General features: G+C 41.4%; 4 protein-coding genes across 16 annotated transcripts in view; 2 read left to right on the top strand and 2 right to left on the bottom strand.

Annotated features, from left to right (window-relative positions):
- The window catches only part of LOC137292586 (uncharacterized), a 156,576-nt gene that overhangs the window by 90,901 nt on the left and 38,892 nt on the right, over positions 1-26,783 (bottom strand). The window lies entirely within an intron of this gene.
- On the bottom strand, positions 3,838-5,767 carry LOC137273251 (dermatopontin-like). Its single transcript, XM_067805792.1, has 4 exons — positions 5,698-5,767; positions 4,417-4,545; positions 4,175-4,298; positions 3,838-3,895 (listed from the first exon to the last, which is right to left on the bottom strand). Exons 1-4 carry the CDS (start codon positions 5,765-5,767, stop codon positions 3,838-3,840), a joined length of 381 nt encoding a protein of 126 aa, XP_067661893.1.
- LOC137273247 (loricrin-like) lies at positions 8,032-14,827 on the top strand. Its single transcript, XM_067805779.1, has 2 exons — positions 8,032-8,084; positions 12,991-14,827. Exons 1-2 carry the CDS (start codon positions 8,032-8,034, stop codon positions 14,825-14,827), a joined length of 1,890 nt encoding a protein of 629 aa, XP_067661880.1.
- Positions 16,411-26,783, top strand: part of LOC137292638 (phospholipid transfer protein C2CD2L-like) — an 80,679-nt gene continuing 70,306 nt past the window's right edge. For 10 of the 13 annotated variants that reach the window (XM_067823851.1, XM_067823857.1, XM_067823856.1 and 7 more), the window contains exon 1: positions 16,430-16,980. In XM_067823851.1, coding sequence (XP_067679952.1) covers positions 16,507-16,980 — 474 coding nt within the window. In that variant the 5' untranslated portion in view covers positions 16,430-16,506. Of the gene's footprint in view, positions 16,981-26,783 lie in introns of all 13 variants that reach the window. The other 3 variants (XM_067823850.1, XM_067823847.1, XM_067823845.1) reach the window with 1 other exon arrangement.

Raw genomic sequence — 26,783 nt, 5'->3', positions numbered from 1 at the left:
TTTGTCCAAACCTTCAACTTCTTTAGACCCGTGAAGGTCCCGGGGTAGAATAGGCCTTCAGCAACCCATGCTTGCCATAAAAGGTGACTATGCTTGTCGTAAGAGGCGACTAACGGGATCGGGTGGTCAGACTAGCTGACTTGGTTGACACCTGTCATCGGTTCCCCATTGCGCAGATCGATGCTCATGTTTATCACTGGATTGTCTGGTCCAGACTCGATTATTTACAGACCGTCGCCATATAGCTGGAATATTGCTAAGTGCGACGTAAAACTAAACTCACTCACTCACTCACTCAACTTCTTTATTCTCATAAAACCACCATCAGCAGTACAAGAGCAAAGAATATCAACATCAACATAAACATGCGTCATGATGTTGAGTTATTTACGTATCGGAAGGTTTAGATTTGAGATTCTAAATTTCAAAACATGGAAATATAGAGATTTTAGAAATAGAGGATATTTTTCATAGGCCAGTGCTTTTCATCCTCGATATCTTCTGGGTATACGTTCCGATAAGTCTCCACTATGCCATAGATGCATCCACGACTCCGATAAATTTATTACCTCCCTTGGCTGGCTTTTTATTCAATCAGGTGTCTACGCTGGGAAGTTGAGCGAACCAATCAAATTATCTAACCGATTCAACTTGGCAAAGCAAACCATGCAGAGGTTAGAAGGAGTTTTTGCGCATACACATGTATTTTTTTTTAAAGTTTTGAACCTAAAAGTATGTCTGTATGATTTCCCCAAAATCTGAATCGCACTGCGAGCAAACTTTCGCGACCGCTACCTTTCTTGACACTGGCAAGCTCGGTTATAACGACGGCCGAGCTGATTGGCTATTGTGAGAATGCGAAGCCAGCGAAGGGAGGCAATAAATAATTATTATCGGGCCGACCCGTAGATGCGTCCAGGGTAGAGTAGAAACTTGACGGAACGTATACCCTGGAGATATCGGGGATGATGCTTTTTGTCCAACGTTGATAATAAAGTCCCTGAGAACTGGGACGTTTCTCTTATTCCCATTTTTAAATAAACTGATCTGTTAGAAACTGCTTTGCTTTTGAAACTACAGACTTTTCAGAATATGCCGAGGAATTTACAAATATTTCAGCTAACCCCGTTCTGTCTAATAATAGTTTTATGGAATGTAACCAAGGGTATGCCATTGTGTGTTGTTCATAATTATGACTTTTATATTGGCATGAAGGTATATTGAGATAGCTTGATTTAACCAGAGACGACATTGCCTGAACTGAACTCGATTTTTGACATTTATTGAGGGCCCTTTTTGAATTTGTGCGTATGACGTTATATCTTAGCACATAAATCCATTTCATATACAGTTATGTCGTTCAGATATCAAACTGTATTTTCTTCGCTCACAATTTCCGTAAAGATGACAAATTAAAAAAAACGTAGCAGAGTGCTTTTATTGGTGCACGATAAAAAACGGAGAAATTTACTGCTTTTTAACGTACACAAGTTTTGGACAACATTTAGCAGTGTCTATTTCTCAAACACCCGAGGTAGTCGCAGTTATATTTATACCAACGAATAGGATGTTAAATATTCTACATTTCTATGTACTTTTATATCCGTATGCAGAACCAGGACCACGCGAGCGCAATTATCGCACAACGTTCACTTTTCAAACTGTACGAAAATGAGCGCCTGAATAAAACATCTCGGCATCCAGGGGTTTAAGGACTGGCTAATATGAGCCTAATATGAGACTCCGAGGGTGCGAATTCGAATCCCGAATAGGATTCAGCTGAATAAAGTACTAGAATTTGTACATTACTAAGAAAATGTAATAAAAAAATATGAGATAAAAATGAAACAGACATTTTTATGGATTACAACTTCTTCTTTATTATGTTTCGATGTAGATTCTCACATCGTTTTCAAGCTAAATTAGCTTTAGCTTTAGCTTGAAAACGATGTAAGAATCTACATCGAAACGTCGCTCAACATAAGAAACAAGAAGTTGTTATCCATAAAGCAGTATGTTTCATTTTTTGACATACCAACTTCTAGAATGCCCATTAAACATAAATATGAGATATGACATTTGGCTACTTTCTAAATGGCACCCCTGTTTGTTAGGAGCTTACTGCTGCGCTTCACAAAGGGTGTCGTTAACAAGAGCGCACAATTCCCGCTGACAACAAAAATATATGGATTTCCTTTAAATTGAATAATGTACAAATAAAACATTGGCCCATAAGCAATGAATCAAATACTGACCTATAACCAATTACCGGTGTAATCAAATATTTATCTGTAACCAGTGAATAACAAATGACCAGTTACCAATGAAACAAACAATGACCTACAACCAATGAATCAAATATTGACCTGTAACCAATGATTCAAATACGGACATGTTAGTTGTGGTGTACGTGATGGTTTACATGTTAGTGGAGGTATAGGTGATGGTATACGTGCTAGTTGTGGTGTGCGTGATGGTTTACATGTTCGTGGTGGTATAGGTGATGGTTTACATGTTAGTTGTGGTGTACGCGATGGTCTACGAGTTAGTGGAGGTATAGGTGATGGTCTGCGTGTTAGTGGTGGTATAGGTGATGGTTTACATGTTAGTGGTGGTATAGGTGATGATTTACATGTTAGAGGTGGTATAGGTGATGGTTTACATGTTAGTTGTGGTGTACGCGATGGTCTACGAGTTAGTGGAGGTATAGGTGATGGTCTGCGTGTTAGTGGTGGTATAGGTGATGGTTTACATGTTAGTGGTGGTATAGGTGATGATTTACATGTTAGAGGTGGTATAGGTGATGGTTTACATGTTAGTGGTGGTATATGTGATGATTTACATGTTAGTGGTGGTATAGGTGATGGTTTACATGTTAGTGGTGGTATAGGTGACGGTTTACATGTTAGTGGTGGTATAGGTGATTGTTTACGTGTTAGTGGAGGTATAGTTGATGGTCTACGTGTCAGTGGAGGTATAGGTGATGGTCTGCATGTTAGTGGAGGTATAGGTGACGGTTTACATGTTAGTGGTGGTATATGTGATGATTTACATGTTAGTGGTGGTATAGGTGATGGTTTACATGTTAGTGGTGGTATAGGTGACGGTTTACATGTTAGTGGTGGTATAGGTGATTGTTTACGTGTTAGTGGAGGTATAGTTGATGGTCTACGTGTTAGTGGAGGTATAGGTGATGGTCTGCGTGTTAGTGGAGGTATAGGTGACGGTTTACATGTTAGTGGTGGTATATGTGATGATTTACATGTTAGTGGTGGTATAGGTGATGGTCTACGTGTTAGTGGTGGTATAGGTGATGGTTTACATGTTAGTGGTGGTATAGGTGACGGTCTACGTGTTGGTGGAGGTATACGCGACGGTCTATAATTGAGCAGCCATATGTCTCTACGGACTGATTTTCCAAACTTGATAGTGAGTGAGTGAAGTGAGTTGTACGCCGCACTCAACAATATTCCAGCTAAGTGGCGGCGGTCTGTAAATAATGGCGTCTGGACCAGACAACCCAGTAAGCAACAGAATGAGCATCGATCTGCGCAATTGGGAACCGATGACATGTGTCAACCAAGTCAGCGAGCCTGACCACCCGATCCCGTTAGTCGCCTCTCACGACAAGCATAGTCGCCTTTTATGGCAAGCATGGGTTGCTGGATCCTATTCTTCCCGGAATCGCCACGGATCTCTAAATTTGATAACAGTTGATATATGACGATGTTGTCGTTGTTGTAAACCATCACGTTCACATGCACAGCTGATGGAGGAGGGATCCGCCACACACCTACAGTTACGGCAGATGGACAGGAAGCACATCACGAAGGCATTTCAACAAGGTTCATTGACAGACTCTATTGAGCAGGTTTCAATCTTCCAGCGCCTGTCTCTGAAACACAGAACATTACACTTAAGGAAATGCCCGTCATATGGTCAGGGTTAATGAGACAAACTGAAGCAATGTTTCCTCTGCTAGTAACGCGCTCAATAAATAATGGTGGAAGGTCAGTAGTCTCTCATGGACCAAGAAGTGTGATTGAATGTCTCTCTACATAGAAGTGGGTAGACAGGCCCTACGACCTGATGTGATGTCAGTTTACATAGAAATGGGAAGGCAGGTCGGTATTGAATGTGTTCTTTATCCAATAGTACAAAATACAAGCAATACTTTAAAGTGTTGTTGAAGCTGTTCTGGACTCCCCTGATGGCGGTCCCGTTCTGTATCGTGTAGCTGTATGTTTCCTGCCAGTCGTTGATGTAGTCGGAGGTAGTGCACAGCCCAAGAGTGTATCCTAGAACATCACCAGTCATGTAAGTCGATAACCCCTCCCTCCCCTCCACTCCCCCACCATCAACACACATACACACATGCACGCACGCACGCACACTATACTGATTCGTGAAACTTACCATCCAGATTACAGCATACAAAAGTGAACTGCCTGTCCTTTTCAGAGTCGCTATAATAGCTAGAAACTCCCTGGACTGAACCTTCTGCACAAGCGAAGTCAAAGTCAGCATTGTATGCGTTCACGTTGGCTGAAAATATAAAGTGCTTCTCACTCTAAATTAGGTCATTTGTTGTTTTCCCTGAATAACTGCATTTGAGGTTTTGGTTTTGCAGGGGCAGGTTTTACTTTTCGCTAGAAAGACCTCATCCCAGGTTTTACTCTCTGCAATCGTCTTTTCCTAATATAACTCTATATGAACGTCAACATTCAAATGATATATGAGTGTTTGAAATCAATTGAAAAATATCGTTCATGATTAAGTTGAAAGTGCAGTTGTTTTCCCTAGCAAGGTTAAAACTGCCACTCACAGACTTGTAGGCAGACGCTTTACCACACGGCCACACGGCCACCCGGCCGACGGAAAAACCTGATTTGAATTATCTATTTATAGTTACTGTCATAAAATTGGTTTTGCGTACTCTTCAGTTATCGTAGCTTCGTTAAATGGACATCTACATTGTAATTATCCATCATTGACGGTATATACGTTAGAGAAAACACTTCTCATCGGTTTTGGTAGACAATGCAAAGCCGTTTTCACATTGTCTGTTTTCTTGTATACACAACAGTTCGTCTGTTTAGTGTCGCCCTATTTTGGCATAGGCAAGTGAGTAAGGTCGCACCAATGATATTACCTGTCATTCATGTAACAGCATATACATGTAGTCCTGTCTTTGAACATACAAACTCCCAGGCATTCATGTAACATTGTATACATGTCTTATATATCTTTGCACATACAAACTCCCTGTTATTCATATAACACTATACAAGTCGTATCGTTGCACAGACACACTCCCAGGCATTCATGTAACATTGTATACATGTCTTATTTTTGCGCATAGAAACTCCTTGCAATTCATATAACATTATACAAGTCGTATCTCTGCACATACAAACTCCCGGTCATTAATGAAACATTGTATACATGTCTTATATTTGCGCATGGAAACTCCCTGTAATTCATATAACACAATACAGGTCGTATCTTTGCACATACAAAATCCCTGTAATTCATGTAGCATTGTACACATGTCTTGTATTTTCAATGACAATATTTCCGTCATTCATGTAAAACTATATTCATTGCTCTCGAAAAACCTTAGCAACGTTGTACGCAAGACTTGTGACTGTACTGACAGTCTCATAAGACCTTGGTACCGTTGTGTGCAAGACTTACGAAAGTTAGTACAGTTCCCTGTTCCAAATGTCGTCGTTGTACAGTCGAACTGGTATACTCGGTCACTCATACCGTTAGCGTTAAAGGTGCCCCCGCTCCAAGATACAACAGGTCCATTTGCACAAAACGCACTTTGGCTGTGATATGACGTCACAACAGCAAGACTCGATACAAGCAGGACACCTTTCTGGAATCAGTAATATGAGTGAAGTAGCCAGTAATATGAGTGAAGTAGCCAGTAATATGAGTGAAGTAGCCGGTAATGTGAGTGAAGTAATCGGTCATGTGCGTAACATATGTCTGATCTAAGCGCTTCGCACCGCTTACTGTCTTTGCATGGTGACGGTAGTTTGATAACTGAATATTACTTGCACTGAAGTACTGTCTATTATAGAAAAAAATTTCGCATTTATATGTACAATTAATGTAGTTAATATGTGAAGGTATGAAATATCTGTTTAACAAAGTAGGGACTAACTACACTCTGAGAAGTAGGGAGAAAGGAAACGTAGGATAAGGACGGTACTGAGGAGAAATTAGTGTAGAAATAAATAACGCAGCTTTTTTTCTCAGTCCAAAGCGGTTTATTTGGAACAGACTGTGACTTCGTGCAAATTAGTGTGCAATGATATTGTATTACAAAAACACTTTTTAAATGCCCATTCTAAAATTAAAACTAGCTTCATTACAAACGATAGCTGGTACAAAACATAATAACTTTAATACTGAAACTATAAAGGAAGAACCAAGGAGTCTCACTATCACGATAAAGGGAAACAGGTAGGAGGGGTCGTCTCAAACAATGTGTCAAGACGGGGTGCCACAGACGGTGGTTGGGGTCCGAATGGGTGGTAGAGATATCAGCTAAGATTACAGGGAATTAAACCGGGGAAGCAAACGGCATGTCATAACATTTGACAAAAAATATCCAGACCTGTCGATCATCGTATTGAGATATTTAACAAATACATACGGGCACACAATGCACAAGCCCATAGGTCGACTTGTAAAAGAAGCTCAGGGCACTGTACATATGTTGATTAAATTGTTGTCATTCGATCAGTAAGCAACGGAAAATCAAACAGAAATTATGTGATTGTAGGTAATATGAATTCTCACCAATGTGCAAAATTGACATAGAGCTCAATTAAATTATTTATGCAACACTAAATTAACATGTAAGTCTATGGAATGACGTCAAGTGTCCGAACACTTTTTGCACGACTCTGTAATTGTCGTCCGTTCATAACTGATGATTACTTCATCCCTGCGACTGTGTAATTTATCAGTACCGTAGTAACTCAAGTAAACACTGTTCTTTTATATGTTTCCTTTAGCAGTTACCATCCTCACTGTGTTATATCCCACATTGCCAAAATATCTCAGTTTGATTGAAAATCTCTAGGATATTATCACTCCTTTCGCGTTTCAAGGCTCGCTCCAAATTTTTGATCTCCCAAATGGAGGCCAGACGTCCCAAAAGTTAGACGTCCCAGGTTATGGTTGGTTGCGCGGAGGTTCATAACACTGTTACCTTCGTTAATTAATGGACTAGTCCCAATTTACTAATCCAAACAGGAAAGGAAGAGGTGAGAATTACAATCATTTTATTTGACATAAAACAAAATGTGTTATTTGAACAATTAAATAAGTTAATTTAACAAGATTATTTTATAGGGTTAATTACACCATTCAAGATATCTTTCACATCATTCACTATACAGACAAGAATGTCAACCAGCTTTGAGTAAATGCCCAGCTGCATCAAGGAACTCCATGTTTGTCACACCCACCCACCCCACCCACCTCCCCCCGCACGCAGTCTCTCCTACAGATGCATCAGCCTGTTCTCAATTTCCCTGTAGTCACGCCTGATTGATTTGTCTGACAATTGGGACGTATGACTTTTGGGACGTCTAACTTTTGGGGGTAAACCGGCCAGACAGTACCGTTAGCAGACCCAGCGCCAAAGGTCGTCTTAATTGAAGAAACAAAGCTGTCTTAAGAGCTAAATGTTTACTGATGCCACCGAATCGAAAGTTCAATACCATCACGTTGAACTAAAATCGTCTGTTACAAGTGTACAGATTCCAATACAAGGACAATAAAGATTTAGAATATACGTTCAGAAATATTACGCATCATTCCAAATACTTACAAATAAATCCATAGTAAGCCGCTCAGGGACAGGTCTGATCTGACCTCAGTTCACCGCATTATATACTGCAAAGAGCTTGTAGGGTGCGCCTCTTGCCATATGCACAGACTTTGATTGGACAGTTACAGTTGCACTGGCTCGCATATTGACCATCCTCCACCTTAATGGATAAGATAATGGCTTCATCTGTTGACATGTGTCCTGACGGCGATATTCAATCTCGACACAGGTGGGGGTACACAGGTAGATATTAGCTGGTTATTTACTTCTGCTCGTTCACCACCTGTCTGTGTCTCTGTCTAGTGTTAACCTGTGTGCAAGCGCCAGTTGGGAGCTAATAAGTAAATAGTGAACGACTTACACTTTCATGTTGTTGTTGTAGCTGTTGTTACTGCTGCTGGTGTTGTTGTTGCTGATGTTGTTGTGGTTGTTCCAAACGACATCGTGAACACCACCCTAGAGAGAATCTCAGGTGCAAGTAACGCTAAAAACTTGGCATACCATCTTGGTATGTACTGTGAATATGGGGTCTTGGCACTAAGCAAAAGGATATTGCTAAGACCCCGTTTGTAGGAGTACTGTGGAATCTTTCTATTACAGTCTGGACTGGGACCGACTCATTTGCCCGCATTAGAATCTTTTGTCCATTACCGTGTTCACTTCCACAATTAGTTAACTCCCTTTGTTAAGGACACCCAACAACTTGAATTATTCTCTCTCTCTCTTTTATTTATACTTAATATATCATTTATACTTTCACTGGAAAAAGTCTGTTAAGGTGAACTGCTTCTGCCTCTGTAAATTTCCAGTGTTTTCAGTCAACCATTGTGAACAGAAGTAACAGAGATGTTCATTCAACGGACTGCTATTTTAGTCAGCTGCGTCCGGATTACCGTGTTTACTCGTGGCAGGTTTCAGCGTTATAAGCCCCTGTGGACAAAATGAACAATTCCAGTGTCATGCTTAAGTATGCGTTTGTAGTGAACCAAGCCTTGTGCATGGGGAGAAATATCGGGATGGCAACATCGTCGTCAATATCCGGGTCGTCGTAGATGTAGTCGCTGGCTTTAGGTGTAACACCTACCTTACACAGACATCGCTTTGGGCTTTAGTGGTAGACCATGATTTGTTTCCTTATTTGTTGTTTGACTCCAGCACTCAAGTACATTCTAGCTATATGATGACGGTCTGTAAATAGCCGCGTCTGGACCAGATCACCCTGTGATCGACAGCATGAACATAGATCAATGTTAGGATATGATCTGTTCTCTGTGTCCCTGTCAAATAATACAGTTCTAAAACACTAGTTGACAGTGTTTTCATGAAAGGCATCAACACTGAAAGCTGAAAAACGCCATGATATGTATCCTACCCACTTCGATGTATGGGTTTACGTCATACTCACATGTATAGCCCTTGAGGGCGGCAACTGAACAATCGAATCTGGGCCAGACAATCCAATAACTGACATACGACAAGCATGTGTTGCTGTAGATCAATTCTAACCCGGATCTTCACGGGTACGACAAGCATGTGTTGCTGTAGATCAATTCTAACCCGGATCTTCACGGGTACGACAAGCATGTGTTGCTGTAGATCAGTTCTAACCCGGGTCTTCAGGGTACGACAAGCATGCGTACCTCTTGATCATTTCTGGTATCCAGTTTTATCGGTTAGTTAATTTAAAACGCCAAAGTGAGTTGTGAATGGTACGCTCAACCCCCAAGCGTAGACACCTGATTCGATGAAAAAGCCAGTAAAGGGCCGAACCTTAGATGCATCCAGGGTTAGGTGGACATGTATCGGAACCAATACCCTGGAGATATGGAGGATGCCGCACCTCTAACTGCATAGTGACAAACGTATATGAAACATTACATACAACTAACCTGGTTTCTTTTCCTTGTATTGTCAATTAAGTGATGAATGTGAACAGCTCCGTACTGCTAAAAACATATAAAAATTAAGGCGTTCCTTTACTTTGCTTAAGAAGCTCGGCCGAGCGAGTTAACATCACCGGTGTGACTGTACAGTGGGAGTTAATGGTTTTTATATAAGTGGGATCCACAGGCTAGTAATTTCTCGAAACGTTCGTTGCCCATTCAGTAAGCCCATTCTTAACAACCCGTGAAGGTCCCGGGGTAGAATAGGCCTTCAGCAATCCATGCTTGCCGTAGAAGTCGACTGTGCTTTTGTCGTTAGAGGCGACTAACGGGATCGGGTGGTCAGGCTCACTGACTTGGTTGACACATGTCATCGGTTCCCAACTGCGACAGATGGATGCTCATGTTGCTGATCACTGGATTGTCTGGTCCAGACTCGATTATTTACAGACCGCCGCCATATAGCTGTAATACTGTTGAGTGCGGCGTAAAAATAAACTCACTCACTCATTCCCCATTCTTAATACATTGTCTATGATCAAAGTTAAGAATTTTTAGGGCAACGACCGTTGCGAAAATTTAGGCCCTGCATGGCTAACAATTTCCCGAAGCGTTCACAGCCCTACGAACTTCTTAAAGGGCAAGTTCACACGGATATTAACCATTTCGTCCTCTACTTTTTCATCATAGGAAATGTTTGTCAAGTAGCTTTTAACCCAGAACAATACAAATTTCAGGAAGACCTGATTTATTTGTTGCGTTATATCGATTCATAGTTATACATCAAAGGTCACGTGCAACGTAAAACACACCTTTGCAGATTCTGATACCTTTCGGTATGCCTTTACCGAAACAAACTATCAAAAACGCCACTTCAACCTATAAAGTTGGAAAAAAAACGTGAAATCGGAGTTCAAACGATTCTCCAATGTTTTCAGGGGTGGGGGTGGTGGGTTGCGGGGAAAGTGGTTTCAACAGCTATGCTTCAGTGAATAGGTTCACGGAGCTTGGAACAGTATGAGGTTGTGAGCAGTAGTCTAACCTTGGTTGTGCACAAAAACAAGTAAATAATCTACTCGTCACATAAACAAACATAGCAGACTCTGTCACAGAAAAAAAACTCCATGTCTGGTTTATTGACACCCATACGTCTGCCTGCCTGTCTGCTAATGACAATATGCAATGCACAGCTTCAATTACTGACCACATGCAATTTGAAATTAACGCCTATGGGGCTTATAAGCCATTAACAAAGTACAGACTAGGCGTATCGGCAAATGAACCAGTGGCCATGCAATGAAAAGGCTTCGTTACACACAAGTCCACGCCCACCCTCTCTGACTGGGATCGGTATCGCGGCTGCTTCGTTTCGAGGGAGGTAGACCCAAGTACAAACTATTGCACTTTTGATTTGCAATTATACGCTTATAATTTTGTTTATTTGTTTTTTTAACAATCACCAATGCATTATATACATATCCTGTACAAGTGATAACTGTGTTTTAATTTTGTTTGATTTTTTGGTTGCATGTGACCTTTAACCGAGAGTTCACACCTTGGCTTATGTCCTTTGGAAATGACGTCATTGATGCCGAAATGATAGACAAATAGCGCCCCTTATTAGACCCATATCACAGGGTACAGGTATAGATGTGGTTCCTGTGTCTCGATGCGCAGGCTACTGTTTTAATCCACCTATTGTCTTACTCTCTACTCTGTGTGGCCGATTCCACACTAACAAATGTTGAACAAAAAGTGTTATCACGTAACCAAATTGTATAACATTCAATCTGAGTCAGTCTTTTTTCCGTCTTTCGGTAACAAAGAACGCCAGGGACCGTTTGTTTCCTGTGCCAACCTGTGACACTTGTCTTAAAATACACTGTTGCAACTATGAGATAACTCATAGTAGCAAATTCGACCAAACTTGATACAACGAGTAACTCATGGTAGGCAGCCAACGTGTTAATACATATCTTTTCAGTAAGTTTCGTATGGCCTGTAGGCTAGGTTAATTTGTTTTAACGATATTTATTATTCAGTGGAGCAAGTGCTTATAATATTGTTCCGTAATGTATTGGATTGGTAAAGAAGCCGAAGGCTTATATAAATACCTTTACACATGGTGTAGGATATGCACTGAGTGTACACTACATATTACAATGTAATAAGACAAATATACACCACCAACATACACATTGATTCTAGATCATGGAAGATCGGTTTTATCAATAGTAGATATTAAATGTGCGGAATCAACTGAAGTGTTACAGGTTTTAATGAGCATATATTTTGGTAAAAGGACGGCTTAGGTATCTTCTTATTCTGTTTTAAAATTTAATCATCGCAACAGGAAAGAGTAAAACTTGGAACTTGGTAAGAATCGTGCCGACGAGAAATGAAAACGGAATCTTGTAATTCAGGACGTATTCATGTATTGAGCCACAGAGTCAATAATTTGTTTAGAGTCCTGTTTAGATCCACCTCTTCCGTGGAGGATATCTATGATCTACGATGCTTTCCTCGAGTGAAGAAATATTTATTTTTGCGCATGTGTTGGTATATTGGAAAGACGGATAAGTAGTGATATATATCTTCGATTGAATGGTCACATTGGCATGAAGGTTTTTCAATTGAGAATCTTCTGTGCATATCTGCCTTTAGGTTACTACATTCTAATCTTAGTCTACACATAGTGATTTGTAAGTGGCGTGGGCCACAGTTTGCATACCATTTTAAGAGGTCTGTCCTTCATTCTTGAAAAATCAGCAGTTGTGCGGTTTACGAGCGACCCATGACGAAGACCCTCCAGATGACATGGACCAACACTTGTCAAACCTTAGTCGGTGTAATAATACATAGGGTTACGCTACTGACCATCTTCCATCAGCTTCATGTGAATTCCCCATTTCCACTTCCTGACTTTAACAATTATAGTAGTAGCATCTTTTGAGGTTAGACATAAACCTTTTATCATGTTAGTGGTGGTATAGGTGATGGTCTACGTGTTAGTGGAGGTATAGGTGATGGTCTGTGTGTTAGTGGTGGTATAGGTGATGGTCTAAGTGTTAGTGGAGGTATAGGTGATGGTCTGTGTGTTAGTGGAGGTATAGGTGATGGTCTGTGTGTTAGTGGAGGTATAGGTGATGGTCTGTGTGTTAGTGGAGGTATAGGTGATGGTCTAAGTGTTAGTGGAGGTATAGGTGATGGTCTAAGTGTTAGTGGAGGTATAGGTTATGGTCTGTGTGTTAGTGGAGGTATAGGTGATGGTCTACGTGCAAGTGGTGCTGTAAGTGATGGTCAGAGTGTTAGTGGAGGTATAGGTGATGGTCTGTGTGTTAGTGGAGGTATAGGTGATGGTCTGCGTGTTACTGGAGGTATATGTGGTGGACTACGTGCAAGTGGTGCTGTAAGTGATGGTCAGAGTGTTAGTGGAGGTATAGGTGATGGTCTGTGTGTTAGTGGAGGTATAGGTGATGGTCTAAGTGTTAGTGGAGGTATAGGTTATGGTCTGTGTGTTAGTGGAGGTATAGGTGATGGTCTACGTGCAAGTGGTGCTGTAAGTGATGGTCAGAGTGTTAGTGGGGGTATAGGTAATGGTCTGTGTGTTAGTGGAGGTATAGGTGATGGTCTAAGTGTTAGTGGAGGTATAGGTGATGGTCTACGTGCAAGTGGTGCTGTAAGTGATGGTCAGAGTGTTAGTGGGGGTATAGGTAATGGTCTGTGTGTTAGTGGAGGTATAGGTGATGGTCTAAGTGTTAGTGGAGGTATAGGTGATGGTCTACGTGCAAGTGGTGCTGTAAGTGATGGTCAGAGTGTTAGTGGAGGTATAGGTGATGGTCTACGTGTTACTGGAGGTATATGTGGTGGACTACGTGCAAGTGGTGGTATAAGTGATGTTCTATGTGGTAGCGGTGGTATTGGCGATGGTCTACGTGCAAGTGGTGGTATAAGTGATGTTCTATGTGGTAGCGGTGGTATTGGCGATGGTCTACGTGCAAGTGGTGGTATAAGTGATGTTCTATGTGGTAGCGGTGGTATTGGCGATGGTCTACGTGCAAGTGGTGGTATAAGTGATGTTCTATGTGGTAGCGGTGGTATTGGCGATGGTCTACGTGCAAGTGGTGGTATAAGTGATGTTCTATGTGGTAGCGGTGGTATTGGCGATGGTCTACGTGCAAGTGGTGGTATAAGTGATGTTCTATGTGGTAGCGGTGGTATTGGCGATGGTCTACGTGCAAGTGGTGGTATAAGTGATGTTCTATGTGGTAGCGGTGGTATTGGCGATGGTCTACGTGCAAGTGGTGGTATAAGTGATGTTCTATGTGGTAGCGGTGGTATTGGCGATGGTCTACGTGCAAGTGGTGGTATAAGTGATGTTCTATGTGGTAGCGGTGGTATTGGCGATGGTCTACGTGCAAGTGGTGGTATAAGTGATGTTCTATGTGGTAGCGGTGGTATTGGCGATGGTCTACGTGCAAGTGGTGGTATAAGTGATGTTCTATGTGGTAGCGGTGGTATTGGCGATGGTCTACGTGCAAGTGGTGGTATAAGTGATGTTCTATGTGGTAGCGGTGGTATTGGCGATGGTCTACGTGCAAGTGGTGGTATAAGTGATGTTCTATGTGGTAGCGGTGGTATTGGCGATGGTCTACGTGCAAGTGGTGGTATAAGTGATGTTCTATGTGGTAGCGGTGGTATTGGCGATGGTCTACGTGCAAGTGGTGGTATAAGTGATGTTCTATGTGGTAGCGGTGGTATTGGCGATGGTCTACGTGCAAGTGGTGGTATAAGTGATGTTCTATGTGGTAGCGGTGGTATTGGCGATGGTCTACGTGCAAGTGGTGGTATAAGTGATGTTCTATGTGGTAGCGGTGGTATTGGCGATGGTGTGCATGCAAGCTGTGGTATTGGTGATTGTCTACGTGTTACTGGAGGTATAGGTGATGGTGTACGTGTTAGTGGGGGTATAGGTGATGGTCGGCGTGTTAGTGGAGGTATAGGTGATGGTCTACGTGTTAGTGTAGGTATAGGTAATGGTCTGCGTGTTAGTGGTGTTACAGGTGATGATCTACGAGTGGCGGTATAGATGGCGGTCTGAATTTAGTTACACACCACACTAAGCAATATCTCAGGTAAATGGCAGAGATCTGTAAATAACTGATTCTGGACCAAGCAATCCAGTGATCAACAGCATGATCATCGATATCCGTAGCTGGGAACCGATGACATGTGTCAACCAGGTCAGCCAGGCGAACCATCCGATCCCGTCAGTCGTCTCTAAGACAAGCTTGGGTTATTGAGGATCAATTCTAGACCCGCATCTTCACTGGTCTCTCAAACAAGGAAGCTTGACGTCGTTTTGACTCATAACTCAGTTTTATGATGGTCTGTCACCGTCTCGCTGCACAGGTCTTTTTCCGCTATGCTGTACGTACGGAGCAAAGACACCAATATATACAGGTATTTATAACAGTGATAGTATAATAGTTATAATAGTAATAAAACGTATTTGATGGGCATTTTAGAAGCTGAGTTGCTTAACATCACTTGCTTGACAACATTTGAATTTACAATTTATGTCGAAACGTCGCCTTTCACATAATAAAAGAAGTTCTATATCCACAAAAATGTAATTATTCTTCAATAGTAATATAGCAATAGTGATAATCCGCTCATATGGCGCTCATATCCAGGCACAATGCCTGTTCACGGCGCTACGTACACTATTATGCCCGGTCAAAGATCCTTCTATACGTTTTCAACTCCCTGGGGACTATCCAACCATGAAGCGTGTTAGGCGCAAATGTGCCCACCTCGGGACCCGTACCGAGGTGCCTCCACAGGGAGTCGAACGAACAACAAGGGCGTCCGTGCAATTGCTGTTCATTGCGTTCCAGAGAAAATCGTAATGTAGTTTTTGTAGTGTGATAATTAGCGTTAAAAGATGAAGATACACATAGGATATATACCCGCACTCACACACCACCCGCCAACAGAAGCCAGCATATTTCCCCAGGATGTCCTCATTGCACTGTTCATTGCTGACTTGGTTGGCGCTAGACACCGCGTTCCGTGGAGCTATGCTCATCATATCCATCACTGGATCTTGTTTATTATTGCAATCGTGGTATCTGTTTGTCCAACGTGGATTACGGTCTGCTTTCCGGGACTGCGCGTTTCAACATCATAGTTATCTCCCATCTACCATATCCACGTGACAAGGTAATGGCGAACTAAATGTGTAGAAATAAACAACGTGATTTTAACTCAATCGTTCTTTACATTCTACTATAACACTGTAACGATGTTATTGTAACCACCCAGTTGACAACGACCTTCATAGCCCACCACTACAAAGTCCACTTCTGAATCTAATCAATTAATCACTTAGTCAATGCTTGATCAATTCATAGAGTAACATATTGTCCAATAAGCTCTCCGCCAGGTGGGAATGTTTTCTCTGCAGTTCTGCTAAGCTGTGCAAAATACAATGGCTAGCAACGTGGCGAGATATTAATTAACATCGCCGGAGCAGCATCAAGGTGAACCGGTAGCGCTCTCTCGCCGGTGTAGATCCACAACACCTGTCAAACTCGTCACGAGGGCATCCCCTAACGGAATCCCCTAGCTCATATTATCGGAGCCCGCAGATTGGCTGAAATTAATAATACGTCACGAAAAACGGGAAAACACTCATAACATTCCTCGCGTGCTCGCTTAGCGAAATCCACCCTCCTGCAGCTCGTGGAAGCTGCGTGCCGGTTTATGGGAAGACGGTGCAGCTGCCAGCGATCAGGTTTCATCAAGGGGGCCCCGATTGGCCCAACCTGCTTCCAAAAATACACCATGGCAGATATAACCCTTCGTCTCATTTGGTACAAACTCGGGGAGAGCTCTAGCAAGATGGCGGAAGCAGCAGCTACATGGTATTCCAAGCTTCGATGGGAAGATCATTTCTTGGATATTTTGTTGATAGGCTGGTTTTGTTGGTGTTCAGTGATTGTCATTGTCATCAACTCGTTCGTATCTTTCGTGGGTCCTCTGCAACGTCGTCTGCCGTCGGAGACATTGCGTGCGAAGGAGGTCGGTGCCAAACCTGCACTACCGAAGGGGCCCGGCATTGAAACATGTCAATGGTTTAACACAGCGCTAAACTGGTTTTACCTTCACTATTACCATTCTGCGGACTTCCTGGACGAGTGGATTAAGTCTCTCAATGAACAGATGACCAAACTAGGGGTAGGTACAGCAAACCATTAACATACATCCAAGGTACTAGATTAAATCTCATTAAAAATATCCTATAGCTAAAAAGTGCAACCCTAAGCAAGTGATGATGCTTGCACACAAAAATAATACCACATACACATGTATGCAGTCATGATAAGTAACAACATAGAAGAAGCATATTGTCACATTGCATAATTATATCAACACCTCTCAACAATGACATTTTGTTCAGTATTATCCATACATATACACTGTCATTATGTAGTGAAATAACTTATGTATACACATCCTCGATACCTCCAGGGTATACGTTCCGAAAAGTCTCCACTATACCCTGGATGCATCTACGGCTCAGCCTGATAAATTTATTACCTCCCTTGACTGGCTTTTTATCCAATCAGGTGTCTACGCTGGGAATTTGAGCGAACCAATCACAACTCACTTTCGCATTTTAAATTCTCTAACCGATTAAACTTGGCAAACAAACCATGCGTAGGTTCTCTGAAAGTATTAGGTGGATTTCTTGCATATGTTTTAAAAAAGGTTTCGGACCTATAAAGTTGCATGTATGATTTCCCCAAATTGTGAGTCGCACGGCGAGCAAACCTTCGCAGTTGCAACTGCTACCTTTGTTGACACTGGCAATTTCGGTTATAACGGCGACCACTCTGATTGGCTACTGTGAGAAAGCAGAGTCAGCAAAGGGAGGTAATAAACTTATCGGGCCAACCCTTAGATGCGTCCAGGGTATAGTGGAGACTTTTCGGAACGTAGACCCTGGAGATATCGAGGATGATGTATACACTGACATGCAGTGGAATAACCTCACCAATATTCATTGTACTTTAAAAACATGCATACACTGATACTTGTGTAGTGTTAAAACATTTATGTTCACTGATGGTTATGAAGTGTAGTAACTTACTCACACATACATGTATATATACACACACACTGATGTTATGTAGTGTAGTAACACACTCACACATACATGTATATATACACACACACTGATGTTATGTAGTGTAGTAACACACTCACACATACATGTATATATACACACACACTGATGTTATGTAGTGTCATAACCATGATAACATATAAACATCTTACCTCACACATGAATGTTGCTCTCTGATTGACTAAGCGCTATTCTATTATTTTCAATCTACCCCGCTTACAGGCGATGTATTATTTTCAATGTACACCGCTGGGAATTCCGAACTCTTCTGGTGCTTCACGGTTGTACTTCTTTGCCTCGAATACCATTGAATCACGCATGAAGCATGGAAATTACCGATGTTTTCCGATTGAAAATCGATGGAAGGTAGATAACTCTAAATCTGTTTACCTTGTGTCGTCTGCAAAATCGCGATTCACCTCGCATTCAATAGAAGTGCTTCAAACACCTTGAAATTGTTTGGTAAGGTAAATACGTTGTTCACTGGTCCTGCGGTGTCTATGGGCTCATGTACATTCCTCAAGGGTACATGAGCCCATGGACCCCTCGTGACTGGTGAAATCTTAATTCATAGAAAATGACAAAATACCCAACTGAGTTTGAGTGAGGTGTGTACAATGTATTTAGTTAGTCAAAGAAAAATTAAAATACCGGATTGAGATGAGCTGAAGCAAGTCCATAACTCAATGATCCAAAATGCTATCTGTAGCTCTGAATATATATCACTGATGTTATGTAGTGTTATAGCATACACTGGCCACTGGCGTGCAGTAGTGTGTGCGTGCATGTGTGTGTGCGTGTCTGTATACACTGACACACAATAACTGTTGTTTAATGGCATATACACTGGCATTCTGTGGTGTAATAATACATATGTGTACACTGCCATGATGTAGTGTAATAACAATTTCTATTCACCCTTATTGCCAATATGTATGTCCCCATGTCAATACCGCCTAGACTATATTGTGTTATCAATATCAGTGTATTGTTACCGTGGTAACGTCTTCAACAGCAATAGGGCTGCTGTGTATTGCATTAGTAACATGTGTCAGGGAAATTATAAACATGTAGGTTATGCTTCAGTATTATGTTAGGATAATTAATAATCAATTGATATAGATACTGGTACCAGTAAGTCAATCCAGGTTGTAACAGAGAGTAGCCACTTGTAGCATGGGTACCAGTAAGTCAATCCAGGTTGTAACAGAGAGTAGCCACTTGTAACATGGGTACCTGTAAGTCAATCCAGGTTGTATGGAGAGAGTAGGCAGTTGTAAGATGGGTGCCAGAGAGTCAATCCAGGTTGTAACAGAGAGTAGGCAGTTGTAAGATGGGTACCTGTAAGTCAGTCCATGTTGCAACAGAGAGTAACCACTTGTTACATGGGTACCAGTAAGTCAATCCAGGTTGTATGGAGAGAGTAGGCAGTTGTAAGATGGGTGCCAGAGAGTCAATCCAGGTTGTAACAGAGAGTAGGCAGTTGTAAGATGGGTACCAGTAAGTCAATCCAGGTTGCAACAGAGAGTAGCCACTTGTAACATGGGTACCTGTAAGTCAATCCAGGTTGTATGGAGAGAGTAGGCAGTTGTAAGATGGGTGCCAGAGAGTCAATCCAGGTTGTAACAGAGAGTAGGCAGTTGTAAGATGGGTACCAGTAAGTCAATCCAGGTTGTAACAGAGAGTAGCCACTTGTTACATGGGTACCTGTAAGTCAATCCAGGTTGTATGGAGAGAGTAGGCAGTTGTAAGATGGGTACCAGTAAGTCAGTCCATGTTGCAACAGAGTAACCACTTGTTACATGGGTACCAGTAAGTCAATCCAGGTTGTATGGAGAGAGTAGGCAGTTGTAAGATGGGTGCCAGAGAGTCAATCCAGGTTGTAACAGAGAGTAGGCAGTTGTAAGATGGGTACCTGTAAGTCAATCCATGTTGCAACAGAGAGTAACCACTTGTTACATGGGTACCAGTAAGTCAATCCAGGTTGTATGGAGAGAGTAGGCAGTTGTAAGATGGGTGCCAGAGAGTCAATCCAGGTTGCAACAGAGAGTAGGCAGTTGTAACATGGGTACCAGTAAGTCAATCCAGGTTGTATGGAGAGAGTAGACAGTTGTAAGATGGGTGCCAGAGAGTCAATCCAGGTTGTAACAGAGAGTAGGCAGTTGTAAGATGGGTACCTGTAAGTCAATCCAGGTTGCAACAGAGAGTAACCACTTGTAACATGGGTACCAGTAAGTCAATCCAGGTTGTAACAGAGAGTAGCTACTTGTAAGATGGGTACCAGTAAGTCAATCCAGGTTGTATGGAGAGAGTAGGCAGTTGTAAGATGGGTACCAGTAAGTCAATCCAGGTTGTATGGAGAGAGTAGGCAGTTGTAAGATGGGTACCAGTAAGTCAATCCAGGTTGTAACAGAGAGTAGCCACTTGTAAGATGGGTACCAGTAAGTCAATCCAGGTTGTAACAGAGAGTAATCACTTGTAAGATGGGTACCAGTAAGTCAGTCCAGGTTGCAACAGAGAGTAACCACTTGTAAGATGGGTACCAGTAAGTGAATCCAGGTTGTAGCAGAGAGTAACCACTTGTAACATGTAAGTCAATCCAGGTTGTAACAGAGAGTAGCCACTTGTAACATGGGTACCATTAAGTCAGTCAAGTTGTATGGAGAGAGTAGCGAGTTGTATCGGGTACGAGTATCCCAATCCAGATTGCATGGAGAAGTTAGTCGCAATTATTGTTTACCTGTGGCAATGATTTACCTGTCTATGCTCACTGCTGACCAGAGTGGTGACTTTTTACCTGACTTTGGTGACTATTTACGTGACTGTGGTGACTGTTTACCTGGCTGTGATGACTGTTTACATGACTGTGGTGACTGTTTTGACTATTTACCTTACTGTGGTGACTGATTACTTGACTGTTTACCTGACAGTGGAGGCTGATTACCTGACAGTGGTGACTGTTTACCTGGCTGTTGTGACTGTGTACCTGACTGTGGTGACTGTTTACCTGATTGTTTACCGGTGGTGACTAATTAGCTGACAGTGGTGACTGTTTAACTGACTGGTTACTGTTTACTTGACTGTAGTGACTGATTACCTGACTGTGGTGACTGATTACCTGACTTTGGTGACTTTTTACCTGACAATGGTTACTGTTTACCTGACTGTGGTGACTGATTACCTGACAGTGATGACTGTTTACCTGACTGTGGTGACTGTTTACCTGACAGTGGTTACTATTTACCTGGCTGTTGTGACTCATTACAGGACTTTGGTGACTGATTACCTGACTGTGGTGACTGATTAGCTGACAGTGGTGACTTTTTTCCTGGCAGTGGTGACTGTTTACCTGACTGTGGTGATTCATTACCTGACTGTAGTGACTGTTCACCTGGCTGCGATGACTAGTAGGGTTATTATATAATTATACAAACCTTTATCATTATAAAATGTTTATAAAATCATACCTTTCAGCCTTTGACACATCCCTATCTTAGTGTGATGAAGCCATCATCCACACGACAAAATCATGGTCAGTTGTGCACAGTGACATCAATAGTCGTGATAACTAAAATCTGGAGAAACAGTATGGTAAATAGTTTATGGCAACAGCATATAATAATGAAGTTCATGTCTCGCAATGCTGATAAGAAGGTTTTTGTCAGGAAATATTCAGAATTTGTCTACTTTTGTCTTTTTTCATCAAAAAGACACATTTAAATAAGTAGAAGTTCCAGTAGTCTTATTGGTGACTTTTACTGAATAAACACAAGCATATGTTCGCAATTCATTAGTTAAAACCATTTGATTTGATCATAAAAAGTCATATCAATTGCTTGTACTTAGTAACTTTTCATGAAAATTTCTTGTAAACTTATAACGATTGTGTCTGAAATATTCTTCCACATTCATTTTTCTTGTACAGCACTCCATCTCCTAGGGTCATGACCTTTTAGCATTACCATTTATCAATACAGACAACCAGCAGATCGGTGATGTCATTTATTTAGGATTTATTTTAGTCTTGATGTTTTTGCATTAGTGCAGGAGAGTTAAAATACGCTTGCTGGAAAACTTTGGATAAAAAAATCTACTTTGAAGTTTGTGATTTCCAAATGATGACAGCAGGAAAAAGAAGACAACTTCTTGTTCACAAACACGAAATCTTATTTCACTCATTTATTTGTAGAGGCCGTGTAAATCCGGAAGTGATAGGGGCGTGAAAATAGATGTGTGTGAATTTACATTACGCCAGGATATAATGTGAAGTTGTAACATATGGTTTAAGATAATGAAATTACTGTTTCCTTTCTTTTGAAACAATGCCACTGGCCACTGGCCACTGTCAGGACTTATATGTGATTGTACCAGAGATCAACTGAAAATGTTTCCAAACTGAAGAGATCACTTTAAAGTGCACACAAAAGCTTGGCTATTTGTCTCCTGTCTGCCGTGTGTATTGCAATATATTGTGAAAGTGTAACATATGGTATAAGATAATGAAATGACTGAATCCTATCTTTTGAAACAATGCCACTGGCCACTGTCAGGACTTATATGTGATTGTACAAGAGATCAACTGAAAATGTTTCCAAACTGATGATTTCGTATAAAGTTTGGCACTTGAGATGTCCACCATTTTGATTTGTTTATTCCTTCAACATGTACTGTTTTTATTTATATGGTTTTAAAGACAAGCAAATATATTTAAATTTTCTCAAAACCTTGAATGTATTATACACTAAAGGAGATACAAATGTTACTGCAGTCTAAGTAAACTTATCCTCAGTACTTTTCGTTGCACTCCACCACCGAGTCTAACAAAACTTTATGGGAGGTCACGTCAGGTAACCTTTGAGATTGACCAATCAGAACACAACTTACCAAATCGCGAAAGTGCACATTCGCACATCCCTTATGAACTTTTTATCTCGAAAAGGTTCGTACTGAACGATTCCGAAGGCTATTTAGAGTACGATCGCTTCCAGGTGATGCACACAGCGTACATACTGCCATGACAAGGGTGAGTAAACAGTGGCTGAAAATAGTGTTTTTGACAATATTCAAGGATCTTATTTTGCGGAAATATTAGCTAATGGTAACCATGTCAACAGAAACCCCAAAGTGTATATACTGCAAGTCAAATAACTGTGTCATATGCTGATTTTGTGTTTGTGGGGAGATCTGTGTCGGTGACCTGAATATTTTGAAAGTCCCTCAGATCCCTTAATAGTAGCAGTTTATTGGTTAAATCTATTTAACCGTCTCCCATTTGATTGGACTGTCAGTGATTGCTCAAAGGTTACCTGACGTGACCTTCTACTAGGTTTTGTTAGACTCAGTGGTGGAGTGTAACGAAATACACTGAGACGAAGTTTACTTTGACTAATGTGACTGGTGTTTTTGACAACATCATGAAACTTACCAATCATGGTCATAGAAATAACAGATCATGTAACCGGAACAGGTTTGCGAAAAGTGGGCTGCAGTGTGTTATGTTGCGAAGTTAACTGCACTATACTTGTTAACCAGTATTATCGCCCAACCCTAGTAACTAGATGATTGTTTTGCTGGCTGTGCAAGTTCATTATTCACTTGTCTGTACCAGTTGGTTGTTTTCCTATAATCCTGTTTAATTCAGTCATGGCTCACACCTATAACAGCAACTAGAAACATATGCTTCTCACCTATAAATTGATGTGAAATAATACCTGAGTTATCAAGAGCAATGTTTTATTTGACCTTCTTGGAAGTAATGAGTGCAACTCCTCCAGTCATGGCAAAGGAATTTGCCATTTTGCCAAATAATTCTCTCTCCACCAAGTTAATTGTCGGTCTGTGTAGTAAATGAACGTATAGCATCCTGACAATGGAAAGGTCACCTGAAGAAATTGACACCAGCTTCAGCAGTGAGATGTAAATGTGGAAGAAATGGGCACCAGACACAACCAAGCTTCAGAGTTTTCTTCTGCTCAACTGGAAGTCAATATGCCTTTTTTATGTTATTTCACACTGATAAAAGAAGGCAGGGGAGTGCCAGCAATTTATTTCCAAATGCATTCTAGTATGCATGGAAACAATTTAAAGACTAAGAATATGCCACAAATGATTTTGGATAAACAGGATTATTGTAGATGCTGAAGAGCTTCCATGTAGTTAAACAAAAGCTGGATTAAGCCTCATCTGCATTAGTGGAGCAGCCGCATTTGAAAGGCTTCAACTGAAGGGCATAGGTGGGTAGCTCATGGTTAGACAGTGGTGCAGTATGTATGCACCATATTTCCTGTCCATTTTCTTCCCATCTGATATTTGCCTTGTTGAATACATCTCTAAATAATGTACCAGGAACGTAGGCTGAATACATTTTCAGTTCATTTCCTGCAATATTTACCACAACAGGAAGCTTGTTGCTGTCATTTTACAAGTAGCACACCTAGCAGGTTCCTCGTCTGCATCAGGGATAGGGATACTGGTGATACACATATACTGTGTGCAACAGCAGCGGCAGCAGCCCCTGCCAGAGAGTTTGTTGAAGCAGAAACATCACTACCAGTACCAAGGCGCCATACCTACCACAGCTCAGTTACTTCAGGTTTCAGACATTCTACACTTTCTGTAGTTGTGGCCAGTGTTACCTTCAGTGCTGGAGATTCCTTGCAGTGTGGAGAACCGACGCCGGTAGACCAAATCAGCTGTTCCCTGCCACATTTGGTGAGATGGGAAATCTAGTCTAGGTTACATGGTGGTGTAATCATGTTAACAACTGTAAAACCTGCTCCCCTGCCTCCATATCTCCCTCCTCAACTCCACATCCTCAGCTGATGCAGGCAGGTTGATCCCCAGCTTATTGCATCCTACAGACAGTTTGGCTTCAGTTAAAAAATCATTTGTCACTTCTTGTCTTTGAGACAGCTGGAAATTGCATTGAGGTTCTTGGGATACAAGGTATAAAACACCAATGTTATGTTGAGGTTCTATGTGATACAAGGGATATATGCCAATGTTATGTTGAGGTTCTGTGTGATACAAGGGATATATGCCAATGTTATGTTGAGGTTTTATGTGATACAAGGGATATATTGCCAATATTATGTTGAGGTTTTATGTGATACAAGGGATATATTGCCAATATTATGTTGAGGTTCTGTGTAATACAAGTGACATAGCACCAATGTTATATTCCTCCGCTGAGAAGGTTATGGACAAAAGTGATGTTTAGGAGACTTACACTGGATTAGTAAAGATTGTATCCTCTATTTAGTGTGTATTTATATTTTTTGTGGAATCTCTAAGGTCTACATTCATGCAGTGATTGTGTGATTCTCCTGGTAACTGATGAAGGTTCAGATGATCATGGTGTTGTCTTTGATGTTCTGGTGGCCATGTGCACATTTTCAATTTCTTTGTGACTTTTTGCAAATACCTCGTGGCTTGTTTCTGATCAGTTCCTTCAACAGCATCACAGCATGCTAAGAGAGCACATCCATCACACTGGAGAACTGTCGATTCTGACATGACTGAACCCACTGCAAACAGAGCAAATGAGATAAACAGCATAAGATAGCCTAAATCTCGATAATCATTCTTGAAAAATCTCCTGATGCAGCAATGTCCTCAATTTCACACTTCATCTCACGTTGCGATCAATACAAGCGAATGTGGTGTCTGAGGTGCCTGTCTTGCATCAAATCTCCCATGGAAATGGATCACGTGGCTTATGCGTTCAAAAAGCACTTGGTATTTTTGCTTTTTAAAGTAGTTGCAACACTTAGGGGAATTTATGTAATGGAGATTAATGAGACGGAAGAGTCTGTAGTGATTCTTTGGTCTCGGTGTGTCCATAGTAGCTGGTACTCTGGTTTGTGTGAGTCTGTAGTATCAGTTTCTGTGGTCTGGGTGAGTCTGTAGTACTTGGTTCGCAGGTGTGGGTGAATCTATAGCAGTTGGTTCTCTGGTGTGGGTGAATCTATAGCAGTTGGTTCTCATGTCTGGGTGAGTCTACAGTTGCTGGTTCTGTGGTCTGGGTGGGTCTATAGTAACTGGTTCTCTGGTCTGGTAAAGTCTGTAAAATCTGTGACGTGTTTCTTCTTGGTGAACTCTGTGGAGTGTTTTACAGGCCAGGTGAAGATTATGAAGTGTTTTTTCTGCCTGGTAAAGATTGTAAAGTGTTTTTCCTGCCTGGGTAAGTGTGTAGGATCTGATCAATACACCCCTCCACCACAGGGCACTGCTGCCGACACAAGTAGCAGCACAATACAAATTGGTCAATAAATGTCCTGGCTTGCCCTTGACAGCTGATATCATGGAGTGTTAGTGAGACACTATATCCCTGACCTGAACACAATGACTAAGTCAAGGATATTACAGCAATGATATTTGTGGTTTGGTGAGTGAGTGAGTGGGTGAAGATGGATTTGTAAGTGACTGAGAGTCTTGCAGAAAGTGGTTGTAGCAAGGCTGAATGTTATTTTTAGTGGGTGAATGTGTTGGTGAGTGATTTAGTGTATAAATCAAATAAATGCATTCATGTACACTTAATGTTTTTGTTCAAGGCCATGTTGATCTCCAGTCTAAGTAAACTTATCCTCAGTACTTTTCGTTACACACCACCACTGAGTCTAACAAAACTTTATGGGAGGTCGTGTCAGGTAACCTTTGAGATTGACCAATGAGAACACAGCTTACCAAATCATGAATGTGGACAGTCGCACACACCTTTTGGACTTTTTATCTCGAAAAGGTTTGTACCCGAACGATTCCGAATGCTATTTAGTGTATGGTCCCTTCCGGGTGATGCACACAGAGCACGTTACAACCATGACAACAGTCCCTGAAAATAGAGTTTTTGGCA

This window comes from Haliotis asinina, chromosome 1, assembly GCF_037392515.1.
Source record: "Haliotis asinina isolate JCU_RB_2024 chromosome 1, JCU_Hal_asi_v2, whole genome shotgun sequence".
Lineage (NCBI taxonomy): Eukaryota > Metazoa > Mollusca > Gastropoda > Lepetellida > Haliotidae > Haliotis > Haliotis asinina.
Note: the sequence above shows the minus strand (reverse complement) of the source record. Positions and strands in the feature narration are given on the sequence as shown.

Coding starts and splice junctions, on each gene's coding strand:
- LOC137273251 (XM_067805792.1), bottom strand. CDS start 5,767: ATGAGTGACCGAGTATACCAGTTCGACTGTACAACGACGACATTTGGA. Junction 4,299..4,416: donor TGTATGCTGTAATCTGGATG/GTAAGTTTCACG, acceptor GTGATGTTCTAG/GATACACTCTTGGGCTGTGC. Junction 3,896..4,174: donor AGCTTCAACAACACTTTAAA/GTATTGCTTGTA, acceptor TCTGTGTTTCAG/AGACAGGCGCTGGAAGATTG.
- LOC137273247 (XM_067805779.1), top strand. CDS start 8,032: ATGGCTTCATCTGTTGACATGTGTCCTGACGGCGATATTCAATCTCGA. Junction 8,085..12,990: donor GATATTCAATCTCGACACAG/GTGGGGGTACAC, acceptor TCTGTGTGTTAG/TGGAGGTATAGGTGATGGTC.